At 32.2% G+C, this 27,989-nt stretch overlaps 1 protein-coding gene and 1 long non-coding RNA gene across 2 annotated transcripts; both read right to left on the reverse strand.

Moving 5' to 3' along the window:
- Window positions 1-14,536: 14,536 nt before the first annotated feature.
- Window positions 14,537-18,006, reverse strand: LOC148599827 (uncharacterized). The gene is made up of 3 exons (XM_088559436.1): window positions 17,916-18,006; window positions 15,812-15,878; window positions 14,537-14,759 (listed from the first exon to the last, which is right to left on the reverse strand). Exons 1-3 carry the CDS (start codon window positions 17,919-17,921, stop codon window positions 14,581-14,583), a joined length of 252 nt encoding a protein of 83 aa, XP_088415562.1. The 5' UTR covers window positions 17,922-18,006; the 3' UTR covers window positions 14,537-14,580.
- Window positions 18,007-23,324: 5,318 nt separating this feature from the next.
- Window positions 23,325-27,493, reverse strand: LOC148599828 (uncharacterized). Its single transcript, XR_015918203.1, has 4 exons — window positions 27,444-27,493; window positions 25,660-25,735; window positions 24,212-24,280; window positions 23,325-23,617 (listed from the first exon to the last, which is right to left on the reverse strand). It is a non-coding gene; the product is annotated as an uncharacterized LOC148599828 (long non-coding RNA).
- Window positions 27,494-27,989: the final 496 nt, after the last annotated feature.

Raw genomic sequence — 27,989 nt, forward strand, 5'->3', positions numbered from 1 at the left:
AGCAACTATTTAATCTAGTTAGGCAATCAGGGACTTCTTGGTCATTTATTTAAAGCAAAGCCTCTAACAGGAAATGTATCTCCTCTTAGAGAATATAATTCAGGTTTTAACTTGGTAAAAACAATTAGCTCTGTTACAAATCGAACTGTTTCTGTCTTAAGTTGTGCATGTTTAAAAACATAAGCCACATCATAATCATTAAAGACTTAAAAGAGTATAAAAAGGGGTCATGTGTGAAAAATATGCAATCTACTGGATATTTTTGACCCCATTGGTATTTTAAAAAAAATGACATTGCTTATCATACAAAAATAAATGAAAATTTTTAAAACATAATCGTGTTCCAGTTATGACGTCCTTTAATTAAAAAAAAAGAAATAGTTGATCGAGTAACAAATTAAAATAACTTGAGAAAGACTAATTGTAATAAAACAAGGAATATACCTAAAGTTTGATTCATATTGCGCCTAGAATTAGTGTTTATTCGAGAAGGCAAAAAAAAAAATCCCCATCAACTTTGTTCAGTATGCAGTAAACTTACTAACAAACTGTTTCTATTTTTTTTATAAATATATGACTCAACCTTGCATTGTCTGATTTCGTTACTAATGCGTTCCACTTTGTTTTTTAACTAATCTATAAGTACTCATATTCATAAACAGAAGTCATGCCATCACATTTTGTTCAATACAATAAACCCTAAAATGTAACCATTTACTTTTCCGAAAGAGATACTAACGATTTTTATTTTTTTTAAATACTTGCCGACACATATTTAATTATGGTATCCTTTGGTAACCCGTTTTCTTTAGATAGTACAAAAACACCGCTGTTAAATATAGCAAGGGGGATTTTAAATCTTCTGCTCACCTGGTTTAAAGATCTATGTATATAGAGCTCAACATTCATTACTTTGGTAGTTATAGAAGTTAGGCCAAAAGTTTAATTTTGTAAGACTGACTGCAGGATAAAATCTTTGAAACAGAGGAATGGTATACATGATATTTTCTGTTTACGGGTTTCCACTTAATACTCCCTTCACATACACTAATCTTTGTTACGAATCCTTACGAATAATCAAATCAAAGTCATTCACTAGCATTCGTATTTAATACGTCGGTATCCGTAAATAACCCTTTTTCATTAGCAGACATTTGTGTCGATTTGCGAAAGAAATGAAATTATTTTGATATGTTAACGAATGTCCACGAATATTTATTGATACTTTCATTTGAAAAGAGCTCGTAAAACACCATCAACAATTCATAAGACACCACTAACCGATCGCAAGAACCTGTAAAGCATTCTTTAGAACTATTTGATTTGCTGTTTAACGTGATTTTTTACAGTTCAATTACAAATGATTGCGAGTAGTTTACGATATTTTGTCGGTGGAAAAAACGGAAAAACACGAATTAGAGCCAGCATTTAGCGAATATTTACAAATACTTTGCCTAGAACGAAGAAGATTAATTTGGCGTGCCAGTGGAGGAAACAGTCAACAGATGTTTTGGTATAATATTGTAACATGAATCTTCTTTTTTCCTTTGATCTTTTTATGGAATAACATGGAGACGACAAGCATGTACCAAAATGTATTCTCTAAATTGAAGCAACCAAATAATATTGCATGAAAGGTCACATGGGCCTATATAATGCAATGAGGAAACAGCCATGAAATAACCAAAACACTAAAACCAATATTGCATGGGTAAGCTCCGCCTCTTTGGGAAAAGATTACGCCTACAAAAAAGCACACATACAAATGTCAATTTTATTAGGTTTCATATAATAAAATACAAATCTTTAAATCTCTGCAGGTTTTCTTTGCCAGACAGAGAACAAAAAATATAATGTCTACTCAGAAAGTTATATTAATTTGCGACAATCTAATATTCTCCTCTATTGTTGCCGACGCATCTGCTAATGATATATCTTCCTCGACATCTTGAAGAACCTGCAAAATAGTAAACAATCGTTTTAAAAAAATGAAATATCTATATTTCCAAAAATTAAGGGCCAATATAGGGCATATAAATGACATCACATCGGAGAAAAATTTTACCGATTTCCGATCAAAAGCACAGGTATTTTGGGCATGGACCCCCCCTTTTTTGGGTCCCAAGGTAAAACAATAAAATCTTTTCACTTGCGGATCGTGTGGATAGTAGAAAAGGTATTGTAATCGACTGGTTATGGAGTTTTGAGACTTGTTATATGCCTACATATTGTAGAAAATTGTAAATATGGAAAAATAAATAGATTTTTTTTACATTTGGGCCAAAAAAGGGGGTCCATGCCCCGAATAGTTGTGTTTAAAAGCCTTCAAAAAGACAATTAGTGTAAATCAGTCTAATTCAATTAAAAACTACACACCTGAGAGAAAATCAAATCATCGCTTTCTACATTTTCAATGTCAAGCCAATCTGGTAGAGAGAATGCGTCTGCCATACTGCCTACTGTGCGGGTTATTAGATTTTCCCGCCAAACGTTATTTTTTTCTGCACGGACTGTCATGGGCGTGTCATTCATGTTACAAATCATTTATAGCAACGCCTTCCTCGTTAGCCAAATAAACTTCTCACGCTGCGCGTTCGAAAATTTATTTGTCTAACTCGGAATACTATGCGATAAATATAACTTATATTGCTGCTTTCGAATCTCCCTGAATCTTCTATTTAAGAATGCCCGAGGCTGTATGGCTTACATTTGCATGAGTGATTGCAACCATATTGACAAATCATTACTGATACTGTACGTAAAATAATCGTCACTAAACTGCAATTCGTAAAAAGCATTTTCGCGATTTAATAGAAAACCTACCGCTCGCAAAAAAATGAAACTATGTGAAATTGTTATGTAATACTCACGAAAATACATTTTGAGTTTACTTGTAGTTGAGTACGTCTTAACAGTGCGATTTCTCAGTGCCCAAAATTGTCTCCCTTGTACTTTTTAATCAACTTTTATCGCCTTAAATGCAGGACGTCGTCGTGTTCGGACTACGGGATTCAGGATGCAATTATTTTAGTGTTGTTGTTATAGGTAAGTATATAAATCAATAGACTTTCGTGATATTGGCATGTGATATTCTTGATCGGGCAGATGTAGGGAGTGTTATAATGACACAAAATGTTACTAGGGTGACCCAGGAACCAATGAAAAATTCCAGCGGGCTCAGATTTGCGTGCACCTCTTCCAAGTTTTGATGTGCCTTTTAAAAAATCAATAACCCACAAGAGTAGCAAATAAATGCAATCCTCTGACTTCCGGCAAAACAAATATAGCATTTTATTTTGGTGTTGTTGCTAGGTATATCAAGGATGATAATGTTACGTTTGGTGATTTAGTTAGGATATGTTTGATTTGTTATGGTACATTGTTCCGTTTTTAAATTACATTGTTACACTTTTGAAATTGCATAATAATGATTTTTTTTAAATTGTTAGACTAGGAAAGTGATGGAAATCTCCAAAAAGGGGGATGAATGAGAAATTGCGCTTAGATTATGAGAATTTCAGACACTGAACTTTATGGAATTCATTGCCGTTCAGGGTCATATAACACAGAAAAAATATTGCTCCCAGTTGATGGAAACAATTAAACAGTGTCATATTTGTGATCTAACTTGTAGTAAGTAAGCTATTTTTTTTGTTATTCTAATTCAAATTGAGAGATCCATGAGGCTAAAGATCAGGTGAATATAGCAAGACTGGAATTGGTGCATCTTACAAAGAAAAGTCAAAAGTCAAAAGGAGGCCCATGTGTCTTCAATTAATGATGAGGACACTACAGGGCAGGCTGCAGCTGGCAATGTTCTGAATTATTATTAACAAAAGCCACAAAAATACTAAAAAAAATGTTTAAACAAACCAAATAAGTTTTAACGGCATTGAAATTGCAAATTGTACTCCACAAATGACATCGATATCAATCAGGACGATGAATCATGTACAGACTAAGAACCAATTTATTTACTTAACATAAAACATATTTTATTATCCAAATTAATCATAAGACAAAATCAAACTTTTTATATAAATCTAATTTAATCTTGATCAATTAAAAACAATAATAAACATTCATTTTTTTTACATATATTTGTTTTATTAATTTGATCATTACGTGATTTTATTTATATAGGAAGCGGTGTGTTCGATAGGTTTTATTTGTTATCGAGGCCAATTTTAATTCCTGAGTGCGCGACTTTGAAAATAGCTTTAAATGACGTGGAATTTATAATATTCTCTATGCATGTTTTTTTTTCAAAACTTTTAATTTCTATACTCACAGCTGTCAAAGAGGGTCTCCAGTCCTACCACGACACTTGTTACTCCCATAGTGGTATTAATTCAATGTGGATCCTAAAAATTTCGGAAGATCTTCTGGAGACACCCAATTCAATATTATTATTAGATTATATTAGCTTTTCAACCCTTTATACTTCTATTCCCCATACTCAGTTAAAACCCCGACTCAAAAATATTAAACAGTGTTGGTACTCCAAAAACGATGCTACACCTGGATAAAAAAATAGCTCTTGATAGAGATTAATTATACTTTGTGAAACATAATTTCAAATCATTTTCCACTTAGAGACCGATTGTAAAGGAAAACTATTGACCAAACTATACGACAAACGCCATGACTTCATTCCGTATTGTCAACTTTCCTTTCATCTCTGGCAACATTCCTTCAGCACCTGAGAATGGATTGTTCATATCAAAATTCATACGTTATGCCAGAGCTTGCCGTAACTACGCAGACTTTTTGTTCAGGAAAAAGTTTTTTCATAAACATCCAATATAATTTTAAGTTATTTGCATGATTTCATGCAGGTTTAGTAATCCTAAAGCTTTACCAGGGTTTTAGATAATTCTTCATTGTTAAATCTGCAGTAAATTTTTGTTTCTGTTGAAATATACCTTAACTTTGAATTATTTCTACTAAATTGTACTTTTCCTGTATAATGTCCACAAATAAAATGTGTTAATTACATGAAATAGGTGTCTATATATCTGTTGTCTTGCAAGACAAAAAATCGACCTAGATAAATCCGTATGCATGTGACTTCTGGTGACCTTAATCCACGCATGTGCTGTAAGGGTCTCTTTTTTTCAAAACTGCAAAGCGAAAGTGGTAATCAGTGGCAAGGAAGACCGTCGGATTCAAGCCGTAAAAGAAAAAAGTTCGAATATAATGCAAGGATCCTTTTAAAACTTGCGTATTGTGATATAATGTGGCACAAGTATGGTCAGTAACTGTCATTATTTATTTGAAAACTAATCAAGAAATAGATTATATGAAATGTAAACAAGACACGTGTTACCTGTGTATCCGTTATCGTTATTTTTTTTACCAAGGTTAAAGTATTTTTAACCCTGGTTTATGTCCTGTCGGCAATCTTCGGAAGTAATGGCGAAAAATAATTAGATCTGAGCTATCGATCTTTTATGATAAAAAAACGTTGTTTTCCCAGTATTCTGCAGGAATTATCGACATGTATTGTTTCAATTGCATTACTACAAACTTATTTCATTTAAGCAGCAAAGTTCAGTAGAATCATAACTGAACAAATTTGGCAGCTAATGCAGTTTTAAATTATTTTGTTTGATTTTTGTATAATTCAATTATAGAAGTAACACGCTTTCTGATTGGATACAAAAATTTCTTCACCATCTCATAGACCAAATCTTGTAATGTGACTTTGACATAATCAACCTTTTAAAATTATTTACTTGTTTTTGAATTTTAAGACTGAAACTAAATTAAATGGGAATAATTGTTATTTTGGGGGGTCTATTTGAAATAACCTCAATGATAGTGGTGTACATTTGAAAATAACCTGTTACGCAGTTTAGTGTGCACAATGTGATTGAATTTATTTCTTCATAGGCCAAAAAATATAACAGTCATTCCTTAACAAATGCAAAAGCAAGGTAATTAATAAGAAAAAATGAATTTGATTGATGAGAAAGGGAATATTTCACAAATAAAATGAAATTAAATGGGAATAATTGTTATTTTGGGGGGTCTATTTGAAATAACCTCAATGATAGTGGTGTACAATTTTCCAAAAGGAATTTGGAAAAATCAAGTATGAGAAAATTATATTTTTAACAATACAATATTAAGCCTTTTCGAATCCGCACATTTAGGCTTGTTTTTTTTTTTGTTTTTTAAATTTTTTTTAATTTTCAATACTACCACAGAGTTTATGCCTTCATTGTTAATTTAACTTTAATCATTTTCTATACCCTATGTTTTAAAGTCCGTAAATATTGCATCTAAAAGATAATGATCGAATAAAATAGAATAAAACAGAATGTGAACTAGAAGAAAGAACGAATTTTAATAGGTTACACAGAAAGAAATTTCAACTGAGGCTGTAAGATTTATTTTGAAAAATACTTGGACAGAACCAATCAAACTTTTGAGGACTTTTTAAATAATACAGTACAACATGATTTGTATCATTTATATTCCAAGTCAAGATGTTGTCAATGTAAGAAGGGGACTTATCTTCTGCCTAAAGGACATGTGTTACGTGAAAATCAACTAACTGTTTTGTTTGATCATAATACAAAGTTTGCTTGTAATCACTCATCTAGATCAGACCTTATTTGCTGTAAGGCAAAAATGAAACTCTGATTGAAACTGAAAACCTGGATTTGATACTTCTACGCTGCATTATAGCTCCTTACGAGGTCAATCTTTAGGAGACTTCCAACAAACATACCATATACCACCTCTTCAAAACCAATGTACCATGTTGTCAATGTCCGAAAGAATATAGCTACCCGACTATTAAACCGATTTCAATACAAAAATCAATGGAATACATTGTTTGCATGTAAGGGAAATCCATGCTCCCAGCACTCGCTTCATACATCACTTGCATTTTGTTGTTCTGTTGACGTCGATCCGTCCATAACTCTAGCCCATATTGATACACATACACAAATGACATTGTTGCTTGTCTTTAGTGATTTAATGAAGTGCATCGAAACTCTTTGCAAATTCAGGATTATGTATTCACATCGCAGAAAAAACTCGATATCAACTACTGAGTTTCATCAAAACTGGACATCGGTAAAACAGGCAATATTAAATTGTATACATTCGGGAATTTTAGATAGTGGTAAAGCTTCAGCTTTGGAAGAATGGCTGACAGACAAGTTAGCGGTAGTTCGATGTCAAAAAATTTATGGTAATAATTATATTAATGCAAAAAAAATACATGTTATTATTGGTTAATTCTGTGATAAAATATGTTTCTATTCTAAGTTATTAATCGTTAACCGGTAAACACTTAAGTTCTTGGGACTCAAGGAACTTCCTCGTCCTTAAAATATAAGTGTATGTTTTTGTACTGAAACGTCTATATGAAGTGTTAACAAATATATTTCAGATTCTGTGATAAGGATGAATCGAATTGAAGTTCATATTTCACTAGTATGAGCTTTCTAAAAATGCTTGCTTTCCATTAGCATATTTCTTTTTTTGTTGTTATAATCAACGATGACTTGCTTGAATCACTATCTTCTACACACTTTGTACATGGCAAATACTTTCCTCACGTTTTGTTCTGAGGAGGCTAAGTTGCTTCTCTTAATTTTAATTGACGCACCTCCAAATAGAAGAATTATCTTTCAATTGAACGCGTACGATTGTCCATTGTATTCTAATCTAACGAAACGAAATGGTCTTGAACAAAGTCCAAGATCAAAGCGTCACAAAATTCGCAAACAATTTTCGAAATGAGAAGTGAACTGAGTATTTTAGAAAATGACTAAATTATTTGTAAGCAAGTGCTACAATATATCTTAGTTATTTAGAAAATATCTTATTACACCTTTCTCTTTTAATCGGGACGGACGGTATACAGAGATCACGACGTTCATAATGTACTTATAAGAAAATAGGTGTGGTACAAAAAAAGTCGTTTAGCTACTGACTCTTCTGGCGCAAAACATGAGATGCAATATAATACAACACCATGGGTTATATGAAAGTTTTTATTAAAAACAAATGAAAACAAACAGTTCCTTATCAGTCATTGTGTTTACTGTATAATTCTGTTATTTTAATGCTTTATTTTCTGTGTGTAACTTGTTAATACATTTCCATTATTAATAGTCTCTATCTGTTCTTTCTCATCTTTGTGTGTCCCTGGATTATGGATATCCCGTTCCTTACTCTTATCATTGTCTATTTCCTTTACCTGTCAAAGAAAAAAACATTAGTTCATGTTTTCGTGCACATACAAGTTTTATTTTTTATCCGAATGAATTTAATTTTTTTTATTTGTATGAGCTGAACTATACATTTTTTCTGATAGATAATAGAGGTTACTTATTTAACATCTGCAAATCCTCATAAACACCGTAATTTATTTAAATTAAACCTTGGGGAAACGAGTATCAAGCATTACAATTGCTCGTGTACCTTTTATACAGTGCACTGAAGACAATACCCGTATTTGGACTTCGCCATTTATCCAAATGAATCTCCGTTCTGTCGATGTTATGCATTTGACCACTGATCAGACTAGGTAGATATAAAATGTATTTATATTAAAATTGTAATCAAATGAAAATTCTCTAAAGTATTTCCATAAAAAAACTTGACATAATGATTATTCATTTGTGAGTTATGTGTCACAGTAATGTTAGTTCATATTTTTATTAATTCAATCTTGTTATTGACTTTAATGTTACAACGTAAAAGTATAATAAAGCCTGATGAAGCTATAAGATCACTTCAGGCTTGCTTCTTACATACATGGAAAATAAACTGATATTTCCAACGCCTAACATCACGAGGATATCTCCGTACTCAAAGGATGTCCATGCAAAATATGTTTCTTTCTTTAAGCTTGCTCTCCTGAAATATATTACCAATGAAAATACAAAACAGTCCATGTTATGCATGAGAATAGTCTCTCTCTTCGTCAATAGTCCTTCAATGTCAGTTTTCTGTACTGATTTCATCATGCTTGGCGGGCTGCTTTCTGTGAATAGTTTTACTTTATTGATCAAATTGTCAGTTTATTTTTATATTCATGCTGACTTTGTTTGTTTTGTATATTCTAAACTGATATTGTTAGTCTTTTTCTGCTGTTAATGAATTTGGTAGAGCAAACTCGAGGTATGACAATAATACTGAATAACATAGTTCATTTTAGCTCCTGCTTTGAAACTTTATTCACAAAAGAACTTTTCTTATAACAATAGTTTGAAGCTTCAGATACATTTTAGACCGTGTGTGTGTGTGTGTGTGTGTGCTTTTTAATTAAAAGTTTCAGAACTTTTACACCCGTCAAATTATTTTTAGCCGGTAGGGGGGGTATTTCCAAACAATAAATTTTAGATGTTGGTTGAGTCTATTCTTACTGTCTTTCCATGAATTCCTGTTTACAATATTCTAAAAACAACAAATGTATTTGATGTTAGTCTATATTATATCAATTCATTTGCAATCAGTTTTATTTCGCGTATTTTTCAGTCGAAACAATTAAAACTCAAGCCATTGACAAAATATTTTAAACGCTTTCTTTCTTTGAAAAAAGTCAATTATGAGATGAATGTTATATTTTTCGTCTTTGAAGAAATAACCTCAGTCACGTGGTGCACACTAAATAACCTGTGTAGCACCACGGGCACTGAGGTATTTCGAATAGACCGAAAAAATAGAACACATTCCTTATAATTTAATTCTAGTATCAAAATTTGAAATTTTAAAAAGCTGAAGATGTCATAGTCACATTACAAAATTTGTCCTGTGAGATGATGGACAAATTTTTTTATCCAATTTTAAAGCGTGTTACTCCTGAAATTAAATTATTATTATTTAGTAAACAAATGAAACACACAATGAATTGATTTTATAGCCCCTAGACAATTACCTGGACGTGTATATGTAAAGTTCATGGTTTTCTATATAATATGTATAAAATAAAAAAAAAGAATGATTGTCGACTTTTACTCAATGCATTGATAAAGCCGAAACTTTTAGTCAAGAGGAATATTATAATTCTTTTACGAAGTAAAAATTAATAACCTAGCCATGAAATGCATTGCGAATGTCAGTTTTCAAAAAACCAATAAGACAAGTTTTTTTTTCATTTTTTAGTTCACTTGGCCTCCGGCGTCGTCCGTCGTCGTCGTTAACAATTTTTCAAAACTCTTCTCCTCTGATACTGCTTGACCAATTAGAACCAAACTTGGTATGAATGTTCCTTGGGGTATCCTGCATAGAAATGATGTGAGGATTTTTTATCCGTCGAAAAACATGGCCGCAGTTACTAAAAATAGGGGTCAGACAATAGTTTTTCGCGTATATCTCCAAATTCTGAAGGGGTGAACGTGTTCATCATGATGAGATCTATCTGCAGTCAAATTTGCAATATAATCTATGTAGCCATGTTGGAGTTATTGCCCTTTTTCAAAGTTTTTTGCTATTTTTAATGTTATTTCTTTCTAAAATCTTCTCCTCTGACAATATTTTACCAATTGAAACAAAACTCGTTATAAGTGTTCCTTGGGGTATCCTGCATAGAATTAAAGTGGTTTTTTTATCCGTCGAAAAACATGGCCACTGTTACTAAAAATAGAACATAGGGGTCAGACAGTAGTTTTTCGCATTAATATTGGAAGCTGTCGTCATTTTATATGCTAAGTGCAACTTTCAAGGGCTTAGTACCTTGCTTTAGAACTGACTTTATTTTAGTGATATTAAACCTTAAACTTATAAGAAAATGTGCAATGAAGTAGTTGTATATTGCCAAATGAACATTACACTGACCTAGCCAATCGTATATTGCAGACTTTGTCTCAAACCCGACAGTGTCCTTCATCGAATTTACTCTTTCTAAGTGTTCAGTTATGTTCGACACCAAATTTGTCGCAAGCTTGTACAGGCATACAACAACGAAAACAAACTTACATCCTTCAAAGATCGGTTTGAGAATTATATTTTGTACTCGCTAATTAATATTTGTAGAGGTTCAAACGAGGATTGCATTAAACTTATTTGGGATTATATTATTCAGGAATCCCGGAGATCTAACACAGAATCTATTCTCCGTAAACTGTATTCATGCTTTCAGCTCATCGAAAGTCATAAGAATTCTCAACTTCTGGTCTGGCTGTTCCACAATAGCTCGAGCTACTTTCGGGAATATTGACTTTCTCATGTAATGAGGTCTAAAAAGATAACCTTTTATCTTCAAAAAGTATTATCAGACACACTAAACGCAACAAAATGTGGAGGCAAAGAAATCGTACCTCTACAAACACTGCTCAATTTAGCATGTAAAACCAATTCTATGCAAATTTTCACAGAATGTTTTGCCGTATATGACAATGGTAGTACTTCCAATGAAATCAACATTAAAGAGACTTTTATTTTTTCTTGTGAAAATGATGACGATGATAACGAAATTGTTCATTACTTTTTACAGAAATTTCCTGTTCTGGTGGAGGAAAACAAAATAGACGCCTCCAGAGCAGCAATACGATCGGACAATGTGAATATATTGTCATTTTTTATTTCCGAAAAAAATAATTGATATAAAAACTAGCATGATGTGAATATTTGAAAGTGGAACTATTCGTCTTCTAGAACGTTATTTCATTAATCATACGGCAGTTGAGTTTGAATTTGAAAAGGGGTTGCAGGTTGCATTTGTCAAAAATCAACTGGATTTCATAGTTTGGTTTGTAAAAGCTTGTATAACCGATAATCCACTATTTAAAACTGTCAAACGTCGACAAACCCAGCATTTACCACTTCTTTATATCTGCTATTAGGTTTATGGAGTATAACAAATCAACTTTGAATCTGTTTTTACAACCATTCGTGAATTGGGAGAGCTTGGAATAAAATTGTTATTCAAATCCATTTATAACTCACCATGCAAGAAAGGGTTTTTAGAAAACGACATTGGAAACTATTTATGCATTTCGTGATTACCGTGTTCTAGAATATTTCATGTTAGAATGCTAAGCTGAACCAGATTATCCTTACATTCAGTGTTTATTAAATGAAAATGCTTTAATTATAAGTTTCATACTTCAATTTTGTCTTACTGAATTTTGTAACTCAGATTACGATAAATGCTTAGATCATTTCATGAATTATTTGTTGATTCAGTCAGAAAAGCATATTAAGAACAACCAGTGCTTTAAAGAGGAAGTTTGGACACATGCTGTTAATCAAAGATATTTCTATTGTCTCGATTATATTGTAGCTCGTACTTTTATAAAGATATATCTTTACTGTCAAAGATGAAACTGTAAAGCACATTGATCTCATCGAGTACTTGTCTAGAGTCATAAATATAAGCAGTTTAGCCCAAGGCGGAATCGTAAAAGTACAATCGAGTAGATGTACTGACTTTCTAGATTTTCTTTTGAAAGAATGTTCCATGGATCAATCGTTCCTTTTATCAGCATTTCAGGAGGACGACCTTGCACCAATATGTAAACAAGTGACAAAACACTTGCCAGATGTTAAATTAAATAGTAAATGTTTTTTACAACATAGCAACTTGTAAGAGCACCATGTCAAACATTTTTTTCGATGATGACAGATCATGCGCTTCATAATCCGTGTTTATTTACACGTTTTCCTCATGAATACCGATATTTTGTATACGTTCACGAATTCAAAATTGCAGATATGTGTGGTTGTGGAGTAATCACAGATCTTTTTGAGTTTATCAAACAAGTATCACAAGCGGTTGCTGAAAATTTTGATAAGTTTTGTCACCTTTTGATATAATAATCTATCAACGTCTCTTTGTTCACCAACAAATATTATACCTGCGTGTTTTTTTGGAGCAAGGACTGAGTACTGGCATTGGAAAAGAGTACTTGGGAATCGGTAATGTTTAGGCACACATATAGCACATTTTAATTTTTACTAATAATTTAAACATTAAACTTCATATAAATAAATAATGTAATAATTTCGTATTATGCATAACCCAATTTCATGTCACTTAGAAAATCATTGCTCTATTCAGGTGAAAATCATGTGAAATTCGTGTGAAAATCATATGAAATAATTTTGCCTGTGTATCTATTGGACATATGTCGAGGCTCTAGACTTTCTAAACTTTCTCATTGTTTATGACGTTATAAAAACCAAAGACTTTGGATGGTGGGATAAACTACCAAATTTGACAAACGAGAATTATATAGTTTGTAAAATACGACTATCATACAAAACGACCTTGATATAATAATCATATAACTAGCATTTGTAAATTATCATATGAATATAATATACTTACCGAAATACGTATTTTACAATGTTACAAATTTCTTCTGTTGTTGTTGTTGTTGTTGTTTTTTTTCTGCCTTTTTGTGATTTTGTGTGGTGTACAACGCGAGAAAAAAAATGCCACTTTCGATTGTTGAATTCAGTTTATTTCGTGACATTTTTCATATCGTATAATTTATAATTAGGAAAGAAATGCGTATGAGACAATTTTTACTTGGTAAAGAATAAAATGTGTATTCATTTTGGAGTTGAATCCTAATTCGCTCCTTTGTTCCACCTTTTTACGCTTCTTTAATCGTTTCATTTTTCATGGAAAAATGTCTGCAGGCTTTTGTAGCTATGTAATGAAGTACACCGGAAAAAATTGGGAAATGAGTTTTATCTGGAATCTGCAACATCATTAGATTCCGGTTATGATTTATTATCAGAAGGGAAACTATTTCATACTTCAAAGAAGAGATTCATTCATTTTTGTGAGAAATTGTGTTCAGTAAAGACGCGTGACGCTGTTTGTTCTACTGCAAGCTTGTGATTAGTTTATTTAATTCCAGGTGGTGCTTAAATTTCTGCAAGAGCTTTCACTCCAATTTTCATTTTCCAATTTTTCTACTAATTTCATTGGAGATACTATTCTCCTACAGCAAGCCCATTCATAATTTACACTATTTCTCCAGTATATTTGATAAAATTAAGATTTTGAAATGCACACTTTAGCTCCCATGCATGTTGAAAATCTTAATTTAACCATCTCGAAGGGCAAAATAATTTGACAATAATTTTATGCATTACCAAAGGAAAATTAAACGCACTCTGTAAAAAGTTCTACAGCTTATTCCACGGGTTCTACCATTACAGTCCAAATTGCCTAATACGAAACAATTGATCATGAGAAATCTAAAGATCTGCATTGTCAATCAATTTTGCATAGTACAAAAACAAATTTTTATCTTTCACAAGAATCTGCCTTATCCAAGCAGTTTTCAGCTAGTTGCAAGGTAAAAACGTAAGATAACCATACCTAGAACAAAGAATACACAATCAGATAAAATACAAAGCCTAGATCAGGACAACAGCTAAAACAACACAAATAAAACAATTTAACAAAACGAAAGAAATACAAACAGAACCTAGGAGAAACCGGCAATGTGGACCTGGTGTATAGATAGGGTAAGATGTGATGAATTAGAAATGTTTCACTATATATATATATATATATATATATGGCATGCAATCATTGAAACGGAACATATTTGTCTGTTTATATTTCTGTTTCTTATCTGGTCATACTGTTTACAACAGGCAGTTTCTGCAACAGCAGAAAGAGTTCTTAATGCATTCTCCTACAAGGCAAAACAGATGTTGCCAGCAGTTTTGCCTGCAAACTTGGGGTGCAAATCCGCAGTCGAACACATAATAACAGTTGAATGGTCCACATCGTGATCTTGCACCGAGTCCTTTGGGCTGTCTTCCTGCAAAAGTTTAAAAATAAAGTAATACGAATATGAAATAAAAAAAGTTACCAATCGAAATCAAACCATCCCGATTCGACCAGAGTTCGGGAAGTCGTTTAGACACTGCTTCACAGGCAAGCACGCGGTATGAATGAGATAAAGCGACGACTGCTTGGCTCATAGTAATAATAGTGAGTCCGAGATGGACGACATGTGTACTTGCGGGCTTAGCTGTTCTGAGCTAGATCAGACTCAGCGTGTCGGACTAGTACAAAGCAGGGTCCGTTAATGTGATCTATTGTTATCGTCCTGAAATACGTGTCATATAAAAGACAAGCACACATATTTATTTTAGTGTGTAAGCTTTGAAACTATGCTTTTTGTCTTACTTTGGTATTTTAAATGTATGTGCTGTTCCAAATTTGATGGTTCAATGTTACTCAGTGTGACTATGGGTGCATTTTGTTTATTCCGATCATAACCATGATCATGAATCACGATCATAATAGTAGCATTTTGTACATTGATCATAAGATAACAAGATGTATGAGCCATGATCATATTATGATAAAAAAAAATGGCGCAATCATTTTTAACATTCAGTACACAAATGTCGCTTGCCCAACATGTGTTATCGATATTGGAGGATGTTCTAACTTGGGTTAAAGTGGCTTTGAAAGTCTATATAAGGGATAACTTGGTACACCGTCCTCAACATACCTTTGAATTCTTACCTTATAATTACTTTGTCATGATTGCAAAATTGTCAAAACTGTCATTATGTCAGAATTCATATATTCTTTTTCTTTAATATACTGATTAATTTGTTGATTTTGTACGTATAGTGTTAATAAAAATGTATTGACACCTGCGTCTACCATTTTCTATATTGAACATAGATGCATTTAAATCTGATCAAAAATGATCATGTTAAAATGATCATGATCACGATAGACTGTTTTGACAATTTTGTTATCATGTTCATAATCAAAAGGTGATCATGAACATGATCAGAAAGACAAATGTACCCATAATATACTAAAAATATAATTTTGAAAGATGGTATTTACCTGACGAAAGAGCTAGCACAGAGACCAATAACAATAGGACAACCAGACGTGTCATACTGAAGAATGTCTGAAAAACTGAAAAAAAATATTTGAATATAACAGTTGTAATATTCAGATTACCCATTTTTATTTCCACAACAATTAGACAACATCATTGGGTGGTCATTGACAAAATTTCTTCTTCCGAAGACAGAAAACAAAGGACATGAATAATTCACTTGTACGTGTCGCTTGGAAAATACAGCGAGCGCTTATTCCGTCTCTAGTCAAACCTGCCATTTCAGAAGTACATACGATAGGAGAGATTGAAAACCGTTCAACTTTAAAAGAATCAATGTTATTTGTGTGTGTTTTTTTTCAAATTAAGTCCATACTTACCCGATTTTCTGTACTTATCAATATTATTTCCGAAAGAATCAAGCTGTTAAACTCCTGGCGTCGTTCTAAACACAGTATTTGTGGTGATAAACTTTCAAAATATAGTTATATGGATTCAAAAGTTATGTTTTTGTATTAATTCATCTTTAAGACTGACTTATAATTTGTACATTTATCTTTCAAATTCCTAATTCATCTTATGAATGATTGTGTTCTTTTACCAAAAATAGCATAATTTAAAGAAAAAAAAAAGAAAAGCTGTTTTGTTTTGTCAAACACATTTATCATTCCTTTTCACCGTCAAAATCGACAAAGTTTCCAATGGATTCTACATACGATTACTTTGTTTCTTTAATTTTAGGCGATGGAATCTGTTAAATCAGGCAAAATTAAGATAATTAATCATGCACAGTAATAACACAATTATTTGGCAAGAAAACAACAAAAAGTTCATCACTTTCAGATGTTTTTAATTAATAGAACAAATAATTTTGACAATATTTGTTTGATAAGGGCATGAAGTTATGAAATGGCTTAAAAATCCAATAGTCACATACTAGTAGCAACTATCGTGGCACCAATTCAAAGCCAAGATACAGGGGCTATTCAAGATGCCAAATTGTATTGATAAATTTTTATAGTCCAAAGAAAAACGGACTTTTAAATTTAAAACAAAAATAATTACACAGCAAAATTCTATTTCTACCTTTTGGGTTCAAACTTCGGTAAATACTTTTAAAATATCCGAACCATTCTTATTCAAACAAATTCATAAAAATTAGGTCCCGGTGTACTTTTAAATCACCTGAAAATTAAATCATTGAGATTTGTACCCGGTGAACTTTGTACTACTTAGCAATGGAATGGGTCTTCAAACTTGTATCTTTAACAACGAAAATCCGTATAAAATTGGCAATAACTATCCAGCATGACCTAATAAGAACAAATACATACATTGATAGCAAAGTTCTTGAATCTCAGTCCTAAATTGGACAGAAAAGATGCAAACATTAAAAGTAGTCAAAATCGAGAACAAATTTGAAATCGCCCATTTTTCCTCCTCTGTCAGATACATGTATCAAATGCATTGAATATTATTCACAATCTGTGTCATGAAATCAATGGATACATTTCTTACCCTACTGGTGCACCTGGTCCATGCTCCCAGTTTTTAGTGGAGTCCGAGTTGCTCATTTACTTTTGTTACTTTGTATGTATGATTTTAGTTACTCTATGTTCTTTGTTGTGTATGTCTGTTTTCCATGTCTGGTCTTTGTCCCTGGATTACATTCTTTGGATTACCACTATAACCTTAGTTCCCTTGATTTCTCTTGGAAGCTTTTCACAATAAATAAGACCAGGTATAGCAATCAGTAATATACAAGTTGCAATTGAAAATAAGCAATATGTTATTTTTATAGGGGTAGGTAAATGAAAACTTTATACAATTCAATTAACTTAATGGTTTTTAAAACGAGTTTAATGTAAGTAACAAATAAAATTGAAATACCTTACGTTTTGACTTGTTACTGATCGATTGAAAGTTAAACGCCCACCAAAACTAAACTAATTAATTGCGAAGATGAGTTCCAACCTACTTTAGTTGAATCAAGATAAAACGGATCTTATTGTGTACGCTTCAAAACATCAGCTTAGCAGCTTATCCAATTTTTGCCAACATCAGCTTATCCGATTTTTGCCTCGCCTTCGATGGAACTATACTTACCGACATTCCGTGTGTATAAAATCTTGGTGTGTTCTTCAATAGACATTAAGTATAAAACACCAAGCAATTTCTATCAGTAAAGATTCACAAAAACAAAAACATCTGACGTATTCGACCATATATAACTGAAAATGCCTGTAATATGTGTTCATTAGTTACTTCTAGACTGTCTGTATGCTTTTTTTTATATGGCGTCAATAAAAAGTTGAATGGCGAAACTCCATAGAATTAAAAATTGAAACAAGAACAAAGAAGCATGATCTTGTTCTTATAACACTTTCTTTGTTACTAAAACAGTATCGCTGTCAGTACAACATTTTTACATTATGTATTCGAAGCAATCAATCATGTTCAAAACTGGTAAAAATACAAAGAAGCATGATCTTATCACACTTGTTAGTTTAAACATATTTATTCAGTAAGAAAACACATGTCATTTAATACAAAAAAATTTCATGTCTGACAGGTTCTGGAAACAAGCCTCAAGGCATTACAAGTCCATCTCTTGCGATATTGACAAAAATATAATACAAAGATTGCATGCTCTTAATAACACAATTTAAACTGTTAACAATTAGTGGAAAAGGAAATGGTGAAGAGTTCAATTCGAAAAAAAAAAATGAAATTAATCAAGTTGCAAGTCAGTTAATGAATCTCTTACTCTTTAGAATAAATTTCTGCATCTTGATAAAAACTTATTTTGATCATCGGTCATCTAATCAGAACCAAATAGTAAAATATCGGTATTTAACATTACTGGTAAATTAAGGGAAAATAGAGTCTCATTGCGAAGTTCTTGATATCTACCACAATGTAACAAGAAATGAAATATTGACTCACTTCTACCGCAAAACGCAATTCGGTGAATCCACAAGGTTGCGGGAAAAAATGTTCATTTAAAGAACTACAATCATTCGCAGTTTACCATGTAAAATCTGTCCCATTCTTGATCCGCTATGATAATAGGCATGAACTTTTCAGCAAACCTTTGTAAGTGATCGTTAAACGTGTTTAAAGATCTGGCATTGCGTATACAATGAGCAAATCTATTCCATAATTTAATGGCGGACGGTAAGAAATATTCTGAATACAAATTTGTGCGAGTACGCATCTCAGTTATATTCCGACGTGTGTTATGTGTATGCCGATCTGCGACTAAGTTTAGTTTAATTTACGTAGATTAGCCGGTGTATCATTCGTCAAATTCTTTTGAAGTAATAGTAATCTATGCCATTCTCGTCTTAAGGAAAGTTTTTCCCAATCAGTCTCCTTATATATGTTCTATCGATTGAGGTAAGTTTTGTAACCCCAGTTTCAATTCTTGCGGCGTCCAGTTGATCGTTTCCAACTTTATCGATGAGGGACTGGTTGTTACAATCCTAGCTTAAATCCCCATATTCCAAAGTAGGTCGAATATATATTATCTGCAAATTATATCTATCGACAGAGAATTTGAGTTTTCTAATTACGTTTAATCGCTTATATGCTTTTTTAACGCTATATTCAATATCCAGTTTTCGATACTATAACGCTAAGGTGCTTATGACTAGTTACCTCTTGTATGTCATGTTGATTCATTGTCAACGGCGGGTGAAGTGGTTTGATTTGTTTACGTGAAATGACCATTGGCTCAGTTTTTTGCGGATCAAATTTTACTAAACACCTTTCTGACCATTGGTGAATTTTATCGATATCCCTACTCAGTATCTCTACCGATTCAGCTGCATTATATATACTATAGATAAAGACTTGTATCGTCCGCAAATAATTAAATAGAGGCAACGATGTCGTCCACAATATCATTACTAAATATCAAAAAGAAAAGTGGTCCCAAACTAGAACCCTGTGGAACACCTGCATTTATTTCCCTCCAATCGGACTTTTTCCCGTTAAGGACTACTCTTTGTCTCCTACCTGTGAGGTAATATTTAACCCAATTTAATAAATTGCCAGATATTCCATATTTTTCTAGCTTAAATAATAACCCCTAATGTCAAACAAGATCAAAAACTTTGCTAATATCGCAAAATACTACAAGAATTTCCTTCCTGCTGTCTGATGCCCTACCAAAGTCATTTGTAATATAAAAAAGTTGTTTGATTGCTGAGTCACCGCAAGTGAAGGCCGACTAGTTAGGAGTAATAACATTATGATCTGAAAGAAAATTTTGTATATATTTATAAACACATGTCTAGCCTACATGTCGCGAAAATATTGTCCTTTACATATACAATAATTCCGCACCTAATTTTTTGGGTCCTCTGTCTCGGCAAAACGGCTTTTGAAATTATTCAATTCTGTTGATTCATCGGAATGATTAGAATTTAGCCACGTTTCGGTAAACGGAAAAATATCAAACTCGCTGTATTCTGTTACCAAATCAAATTTTGGCATTAAGCTTTGAACATTGAGATGAACAAACGATACGGAATTGGAAAATATCGAAAACATATCGGAGTTGTCGAACGAGTCATCAAGAAAAACGTTCGAAGTTTCGTCGCTATCACGGTGGGAATTTGGACCAGGGTTACTTTCGATTCCGGATATGATTAATAAAAATTGGAAAACAAATATGGAAGAGTAAATTGCAAACATAAATATATCATATGTCTTTGGACCTTTACAATGACCCAAGCTATTGTCGGAATTTAAATATTTAACATGCATACATAGACATAAAACAATTCTAATAGCATTTTGTTTGTTAGATGATGACAATAGCACAACATTGATACACAGGAATTCAAAAAGATTAAGACGGTTTATTTTTGTCCCATGAACGACCTTTGGTAGAATATTAACCATGAACGATAGAGCAATATTTACATACATGTACCTATTGACATGTGCAATTTAGCAAATTCAATACATAAATCAATATTAATCAATGCATCTTGATATCTTGAGGCAATTAATACTCTCGGCTCGCTTGAGTCAACATTTTTACAAACAGTGTTTTATAATTTTAAGGTAATTAAACAAAACCTTAGTCAATGAAAAAAAGTTTATTCATGGAGGCAATGTTTTTCTTTAATCAACATTAAATTTATGACTGTTGCAGCTGCATATAGCATATAGCTTCATCGGTTACTAATGAGTACACAATTTTACTTGATACAATGAGCAACCCATGGAACAGCACTAGCACACCTCCAAGAACTGATTTCTATCTATAGACCCTCTAGATCTTTACGCTCAGATAACGATAACATTCTACAAGTCCCAAAAGTGTGAAAATCGGTAGCGACCTTTCGGCACAATATGTCTTCCTGATCACGCAAAGTATCAACGCTTGATGCTTTTTTTATCTCTCGCCCTTGTATTAACTTTCTTAATCTGAAGTTTTTTACCTATAACATTTAAATATCTTTAATATCTTTATTGTATATATTTGTTTATTAATATAATATATTTAGTTAAATATTGTCTTTTTACATTAGTCTAGTACCTTACTTTTTATTGGTTAATTTATATATTTTTCATACCCTCTTTACTTTTTTGTCAAAGATAAATCTAGTTTTAAATTTTACGTAATGTCCACTGACATGCTATTAATATTCTATTTATTTTGATATTTTAAATTTATAAATAATATTTTTATCTATGCAATTGTGCTCACTATTACATATGTCTCTTGTTTACTGTTTTTCTATTGGCCGGAAACAGTACACGTGATATTCCATTTTTTAATTATATTGATTAGCAAAAAGATGTTTCTGTGCAATAAAATATCATATTGCATTCTCGAGCTAAATTTATGAATGAAAGTACGTAACACCGTCAATGAAATTGCAATAGTCAATTAAAATAGCTTCTAATAAATGAATTGATCAAATCAAATAAATTGTGTCGGAAGCTTATCGGAACTTGTTGTTTGCAAAATGGCTTCTCCTCGTTCAATACTGCTGTACTCTGGTCCATAAAATCTCATATTGATCTTGTTCAAGTGCAGTAATTGTATAATATTTTTTATGTATGCTATTTATTTTTTACATATAAGTATATTGTAATTATTGCATATGTAATTTACATGTAAAGTGCATAGAATAATTGTATAATTAAATAATGCGCTTTACTAATGTTATGTAATAAAACAAAATATATTGGAATTTAAATACACGTACTATTTATATTTCCAATGTAGCTTTGATGGTGTTTTATAGATGATTTGATTCACTTATGGTAATAATTTGAACATATATGATCATATATGACCTACAAACTTTGCTGAGATTTGGCAAATATGTTAAAGAGGCTGGGAAACACCAAATTTTTTTGCAGTTTTTCACTCTTTTAACTATGGCCACATGTGTTTTGACTCTTGTGCTACATTTATTTTGTACAATTGTCAGTTACAACTCGTGTAATAAATATCTCGCGTCAAAAGATGTGTGGCCACTTCCGTTCCACACAAAAACCATTTAAAAATTGATTGGATAAATGTTTAAAGTTAAAAATTTCTTGTAAAAGTCGTCTAAATGTATACTGTTATTTCTGGAATAATGTCATAAATCTCGTCAAAAACATAGTATATGTGCGACCATTTTACTACTACCTAGAAACCAGCTTTAATCAAATGTTCAAATATGCCCAAATTATGAGCCCAAAAGGGGTCTTTACCGAATATTCTCATGTACTATGTTAACGACTTAAACTAGACTCTACAGATACAGATTCTAACAATGTTCATAGAAGATATTGTACCACCTCAGTGGTCTCCTGGTAGTATTTTGCCAACTACAATCATCTAACTTAATGACTATGTCGATTTACCATTTTGTAAGGATAGAAGTATTTAAAAAATGTAATTAAACTCAAACCTGTACTTGTAAAACATTTTACACTACTTTTAGATAGTCCCTTTTAATGGAACGAATTATTGCCCCGTAAGCATGCTCGTTACTAATTTATGAACACGAGAGAAATTTCTTATTCCACAGGTTCTACCATTACAGTGGAATTTGTCTAATACGACACATATGACAAATCTAATGTTGCATTTTTTTTAAAATTTTACATAGTACCAAAATATCCTGTGTAATCCAAACCATACCATTTTGCTAAACTATTTTCTCAGAAATACAGATCTGAATACAAAAAGGATTATCGTTAGGTAAATTATAGCTTATGTATACCGAAAAAGCATCATTTCTTTGGTGTCGTTTTTCTTACACTATGAATCATCTGTACCATCTGCCGTGTTTGAATTTTATACGGATTGGTACTTAAGTAAGGTAATCATAACAAGAACGAAGAATATACGTTCATAATTAGGGGACAAAGCCTTGACCAAGAAAACAGATATGAACATAATAATACAACTTATTGAAACTAAGTGAATGAATTAAAAAAAAATAATAATAATAAGAAGAAAAACTGAGCAAACACTGAGAGTGTAGACCAGGGGTATGATGAATTAGAAAGATTTTATTATTCATATCAAAAGGATTCAATCATTGAAATGGAACGTATTTTGTCATTTAAAATCTACTCATTTTGCTGCATTTTATCTGGTCATAATTTTTACACCAAGCAGTTTCTGCAACAGCAGAACGAGTTATTGATGCATTCTCCTACAAGGCAAAATAGATGCTGCCAGCAGTTTTGTCTGCATACTTGTGGTGCAATTCCACAGTCTAGCACGTAATAACAGTTGAAGGGTCCGCATAGTGCCCTTGCACCAAAACCTCTGGGCTGAATTCCTGAAAAAGTTTGAAAAGTAAGGTAATACGGTTAAAAAAGAAAAACATTTTTGACCATGCAAAGTCAAATCGCCTCGATAGTCTCGGGGTAGCACATGCTGCTAACGTCGATCTCGGGAATGCAAGGGTTTGATCCCTAGACAGGTCACACCACAGTCTTGGCTCTGAGTCATGTAGGATAGTACGAAGCAGGAGTGATCAAACATTCCCGTCCTGAAATGAATGTGTCATTTGCAATGGAACGTTAAACCACAATAAACTATGCAGCGCCTATTGTTACTTTTTGATGCCAAACTTGGCCTTCAATTTTCTTTAATTATACTCTATTCCGACAAAAACCCGATATACTTACATTGTAATCTCGATAATATTTGTCCTCTCCGTAAATAAAAAGCCAAGGTTATTTTATAGAATATTTTAATGCTAAAACCAGTAAACATGGACAGTAATAATTTTACATAAATTATAACCAAGGTTTAAAGGTCCAATCTGTAAACCCATTCTATCTTAAATCTGGTATGTAAAGCGTATTAAAGTTTCAAATTTAATAATTTCATTTAACAGTTTTATTTTTATTTGAAAAGAGGTACTTACCTGACGAAAGCGCCAACACAGAGACCAACACTAACAGGACAACCAACCGTTTCATACTGAAGAATACTCCTGAAAAGTAATCAAAGTTATTAGGATTTGCCATTGTTATTTCAAGCAATTACTAAACACAATCGTCTGGTGGCCGCTGCCAGACAATGAAAACAAATCACATTGACAATTCACTTCCATGCGTCCCTTTAAAAATACAGGGAGCGTTTCGTCACTAGTCATTTAGAAGTTAGGCCGAATTATTTATTAGTTTATGCACCATCACTAAGAAAGACCTGGATAAATAAAATTTACAGGGCATTGTGGTTTGCACCGAAGCATTAATTTCTTTATTTTATTGAGAGGTCAATTTATCGATGTACTAGTACAAATTGTGCAAGATACATGTTTAAACAGAAATTGCGATTATACTACCATGTTTTAAGTGTTAACAATTGCTTATAATTCTTACAATTTTAAAGGTAGCATAGCTTGTTTTCCATTAACCGGTACGGTAAAAATAATTGTAAAAATGCTAAAAATACATCGATCTTTAATTTGAAAAAAATAAACAATTGAAATAATTCTTCTATTCACGACTGCAAACAATTTATTGAAGCATGCACGGAATCATAGGATATTTCCCAAGTTGACAAAACAACTAGAATTCTAAAAAATAAGCTTCTGGAACAGGGTTGCTACAAGATTGAAGTCATCACTACAGAAGTTTTATGGTCGTCATCATGAACTCGTGGATCGTTACGATGTCATGAAAACTGATATGTTCAACGTGTCATACTTTTCCTCTTTCGTCTACCACAGACTTGACTTTTTATGAGCAACTCGGTGGGTGTTTCTAGAAAAGCAGAGGACGCTAACCCTACTGGTGCACCTGGTCCATGCTCCCAGTTTTTAGTGGAGTCCGAGTTGCTCATTTGTTTTTGTTACTTTGTATGTATGTATGAGTTCTGTAACTTTATGTTCTTTGTTGTGTATGTCTGTTTTCCATGTTTGGTCTTTGTCCCAGGATTACATTGTTTTGATTACCGCTATAACATTGGTTCCCTTGATTACTCTTTCAAGGTTTAGTAAACAGTAGAAAACAAGCTATAATCGCTCTCTCATAAATTTATATCACAACTTTTAGTTGGTATTTTGAATATAAAATCCTTTACCTGTAACAGTATTGTATTTAGCGTGGAAGTCTTAACTTTAAATCTTAATACCAAGTTCAAATGGATATCTACCTACTTCACCATACACCATGAAGTTTGGTGTGGATGATCATAAACCTAGAATACGTTTACAAAAGGGTAAATGAACTTTTTCAATAATAGTCTTGTTATACGATAGAAGAGATTGCTATCCATGTACTTTTGCAGAAAATCATTACAAATGTATGTTTGCGAAATATTTGTCTGTTTGTTTCATGCTTAAAAAAACACTAAGTCCATACTTACTTAGATTTTGTACTTATCAATTCTATTTCAAGAAAAGACGAGCTGTTTACTCCCGGTATCGTTTTGAACACCGTCTCTGTAATAAAAAAAAATACTTTCAGATATAGTTATACAAGATTTCAAAGTTTTGTTTTTGCATTAATTCATCTTTAAGATTGATTTTATGTGAATATGTTTGTCTCAAGTTCTTAATTCATTTTATGAATGATCGGGTTGTACTTCCAAAATAGCAAATATTTGTAGAAAAAATAAAAAAACTGTGATTATTGTTTTGTCGAACACACTGATCAATCAACACCAAGTCAAGGTCGACAGAATTTTCAATGAATTCTAAAAGTGGTAACTTTGTTATATCCTTTTCTGGAGGAAATTGCAATGCATGTTATATTATTTCTGATCCTTAGAAAAGAAACGAATGCTACGTTTTGTAATTCAAATATAATTTTTAAATAACATTTCATGGAGTGACTTGAGTTTTTTTTTTTCTCTCCATAATTCACACACTGTCCGACTCTTACAAAACATACTTTGCAATTAAAATTAAAAAAAAATACAGTCATAAATTAGAACGCTTATACACAGGCAAACGAATTTCACATGCTTTTCACCTGAATTGAGCAAATAAACTAAGTGACAGAGTTCATGTGAAATTCGGGTGAATGGAGTCTTCACGTTAAATTCACACGAAATGTTCACATGAAATTCCTGTTTAGTGAATTTCACATGAATTTCATGTGAAGCTCGATTAACATGAATCTCAAGTGAAAAATATTTGCCTGTGTATAAATTTAATGTCGACTCATACTAGCAGGTATAGCTAGGAATTAAATGCTTCATTTTTTATGTTTCATTGGCGGATAAACGTATTGACCTTACCACATTTTAAATTAACCTCGCTCTTATATGTGCGACCTGTCTGCGCTTTTGAAACATAAACATTAAACGTTCATTCTTTTCTAAATTTAAAACGAAGATCGGAATTGATAAAGCATTCCCATGTTATTACCTGAAATTATCTCATACAACGCCGAAGGAAAATAATTTCATTAGCATACCCCGTTAAGGTTGAAATGCACATACTTAGGCCCCTTTTACAAATAATTCTGAAATATCAATGTTAATTCCAAGTCTTTTGCGTCAAAAATTCAACCCAATAACCCCCCTTTTTAACTACAGATTAATTTGAGTAAACAACGCTCCAATTTAATATAATTGTCATCTAACAACTTATCAGTACATGTTGTCCCTTACCATGCCGTAAACCGCCGTCACTGTTGATATTCATTTGATACGTTATAACAAAACTTGTTTTTTTAACAACTTCATAATAGAAAGACCATTTTGCATGCTCAGATATCACAAGAAATTTATATTGACAAAATAAATGCAAAAGAAATAAAGGTATCAAAAATATATAACCCATTGTGACAATTGCATATTGCATGTCTGATGATAAGGTACCTTTATTGTTTTGAAAGTTTGAGAGTCCTTGATTCAACCCTAGAATACATAGAATAATTAGAATAATCTTGCAAACTTCATAATTAGTGATAAGATACTGTGGTCCTTTTCACAAAAAAAAAATCGTAAGTGTAAAATTAGTCGTAAGTTATGACGTTATAGTAAATAAGTATTGTGACGTCAAAACTTACGACTAATTTTACTCTTACGATTTTTTTGTGAAAAGGGCCACTGATTGAAAATCATGTCTAAGAAAGTGTGCATTTTGACTTATCATAGCCAGTGTCCATTTCACATACAAAGATACATCAAACAATACTTACAAAAATAACAGGACCACTTTACAAACTTTTCATTTCTCATCCAATCCTGCTATGGAACATTATTTGCATTCAAATCTATATGAACGTTGTGCCACCACGTGTACATTGGTTCCCTTGGTTACACTTGTATACATGTTTTTCTAATAAACAAAGTTTACAAAACATATATCCGGTTATATTTTGTACATAGTAGTATCAACTTGATGTCTGAAATTGATGTATGGATAATATGTTCGCGATCACTTTCTTTTTCTTCAGGGTGTTTTGAGGAAAGTTACACGTAGTATATATTATATATTTTTCTGATATCTCATTGAATTTTGATATGGATTTCATTCAACATTAAACATCATGATAATGGAAAACTATTGTGTTATCTATTTGTCTTTTGTCTATCAGGTTTAATACACCATCTCCATCGGAAAAGTCTGTAGTGGCTAAACCAAGTCAGGACCGTTACGGTAGTTTTCAACGGCCTGGTTTTTACCTTGATATTGTCATTTTTTAAACAGACTTTCCTCTGAGTATTGCCAAGAATTTATCAGA

Source organism: Perna viridis, chromosome 13 (genome assembly GCF_037379345.1).
Source record: "Perna viridis isolate PV_CMFRI_1.1 ecotype Kerala chromosome 13, ASM3737934v1, whole genome shotgun sequence".
Taxonomy (NCBI): Eukaryota; Metazoa; Mollusca; class Bivalvia; order Mytilida; family Mytilidae; genus Perna; species Perna viridis.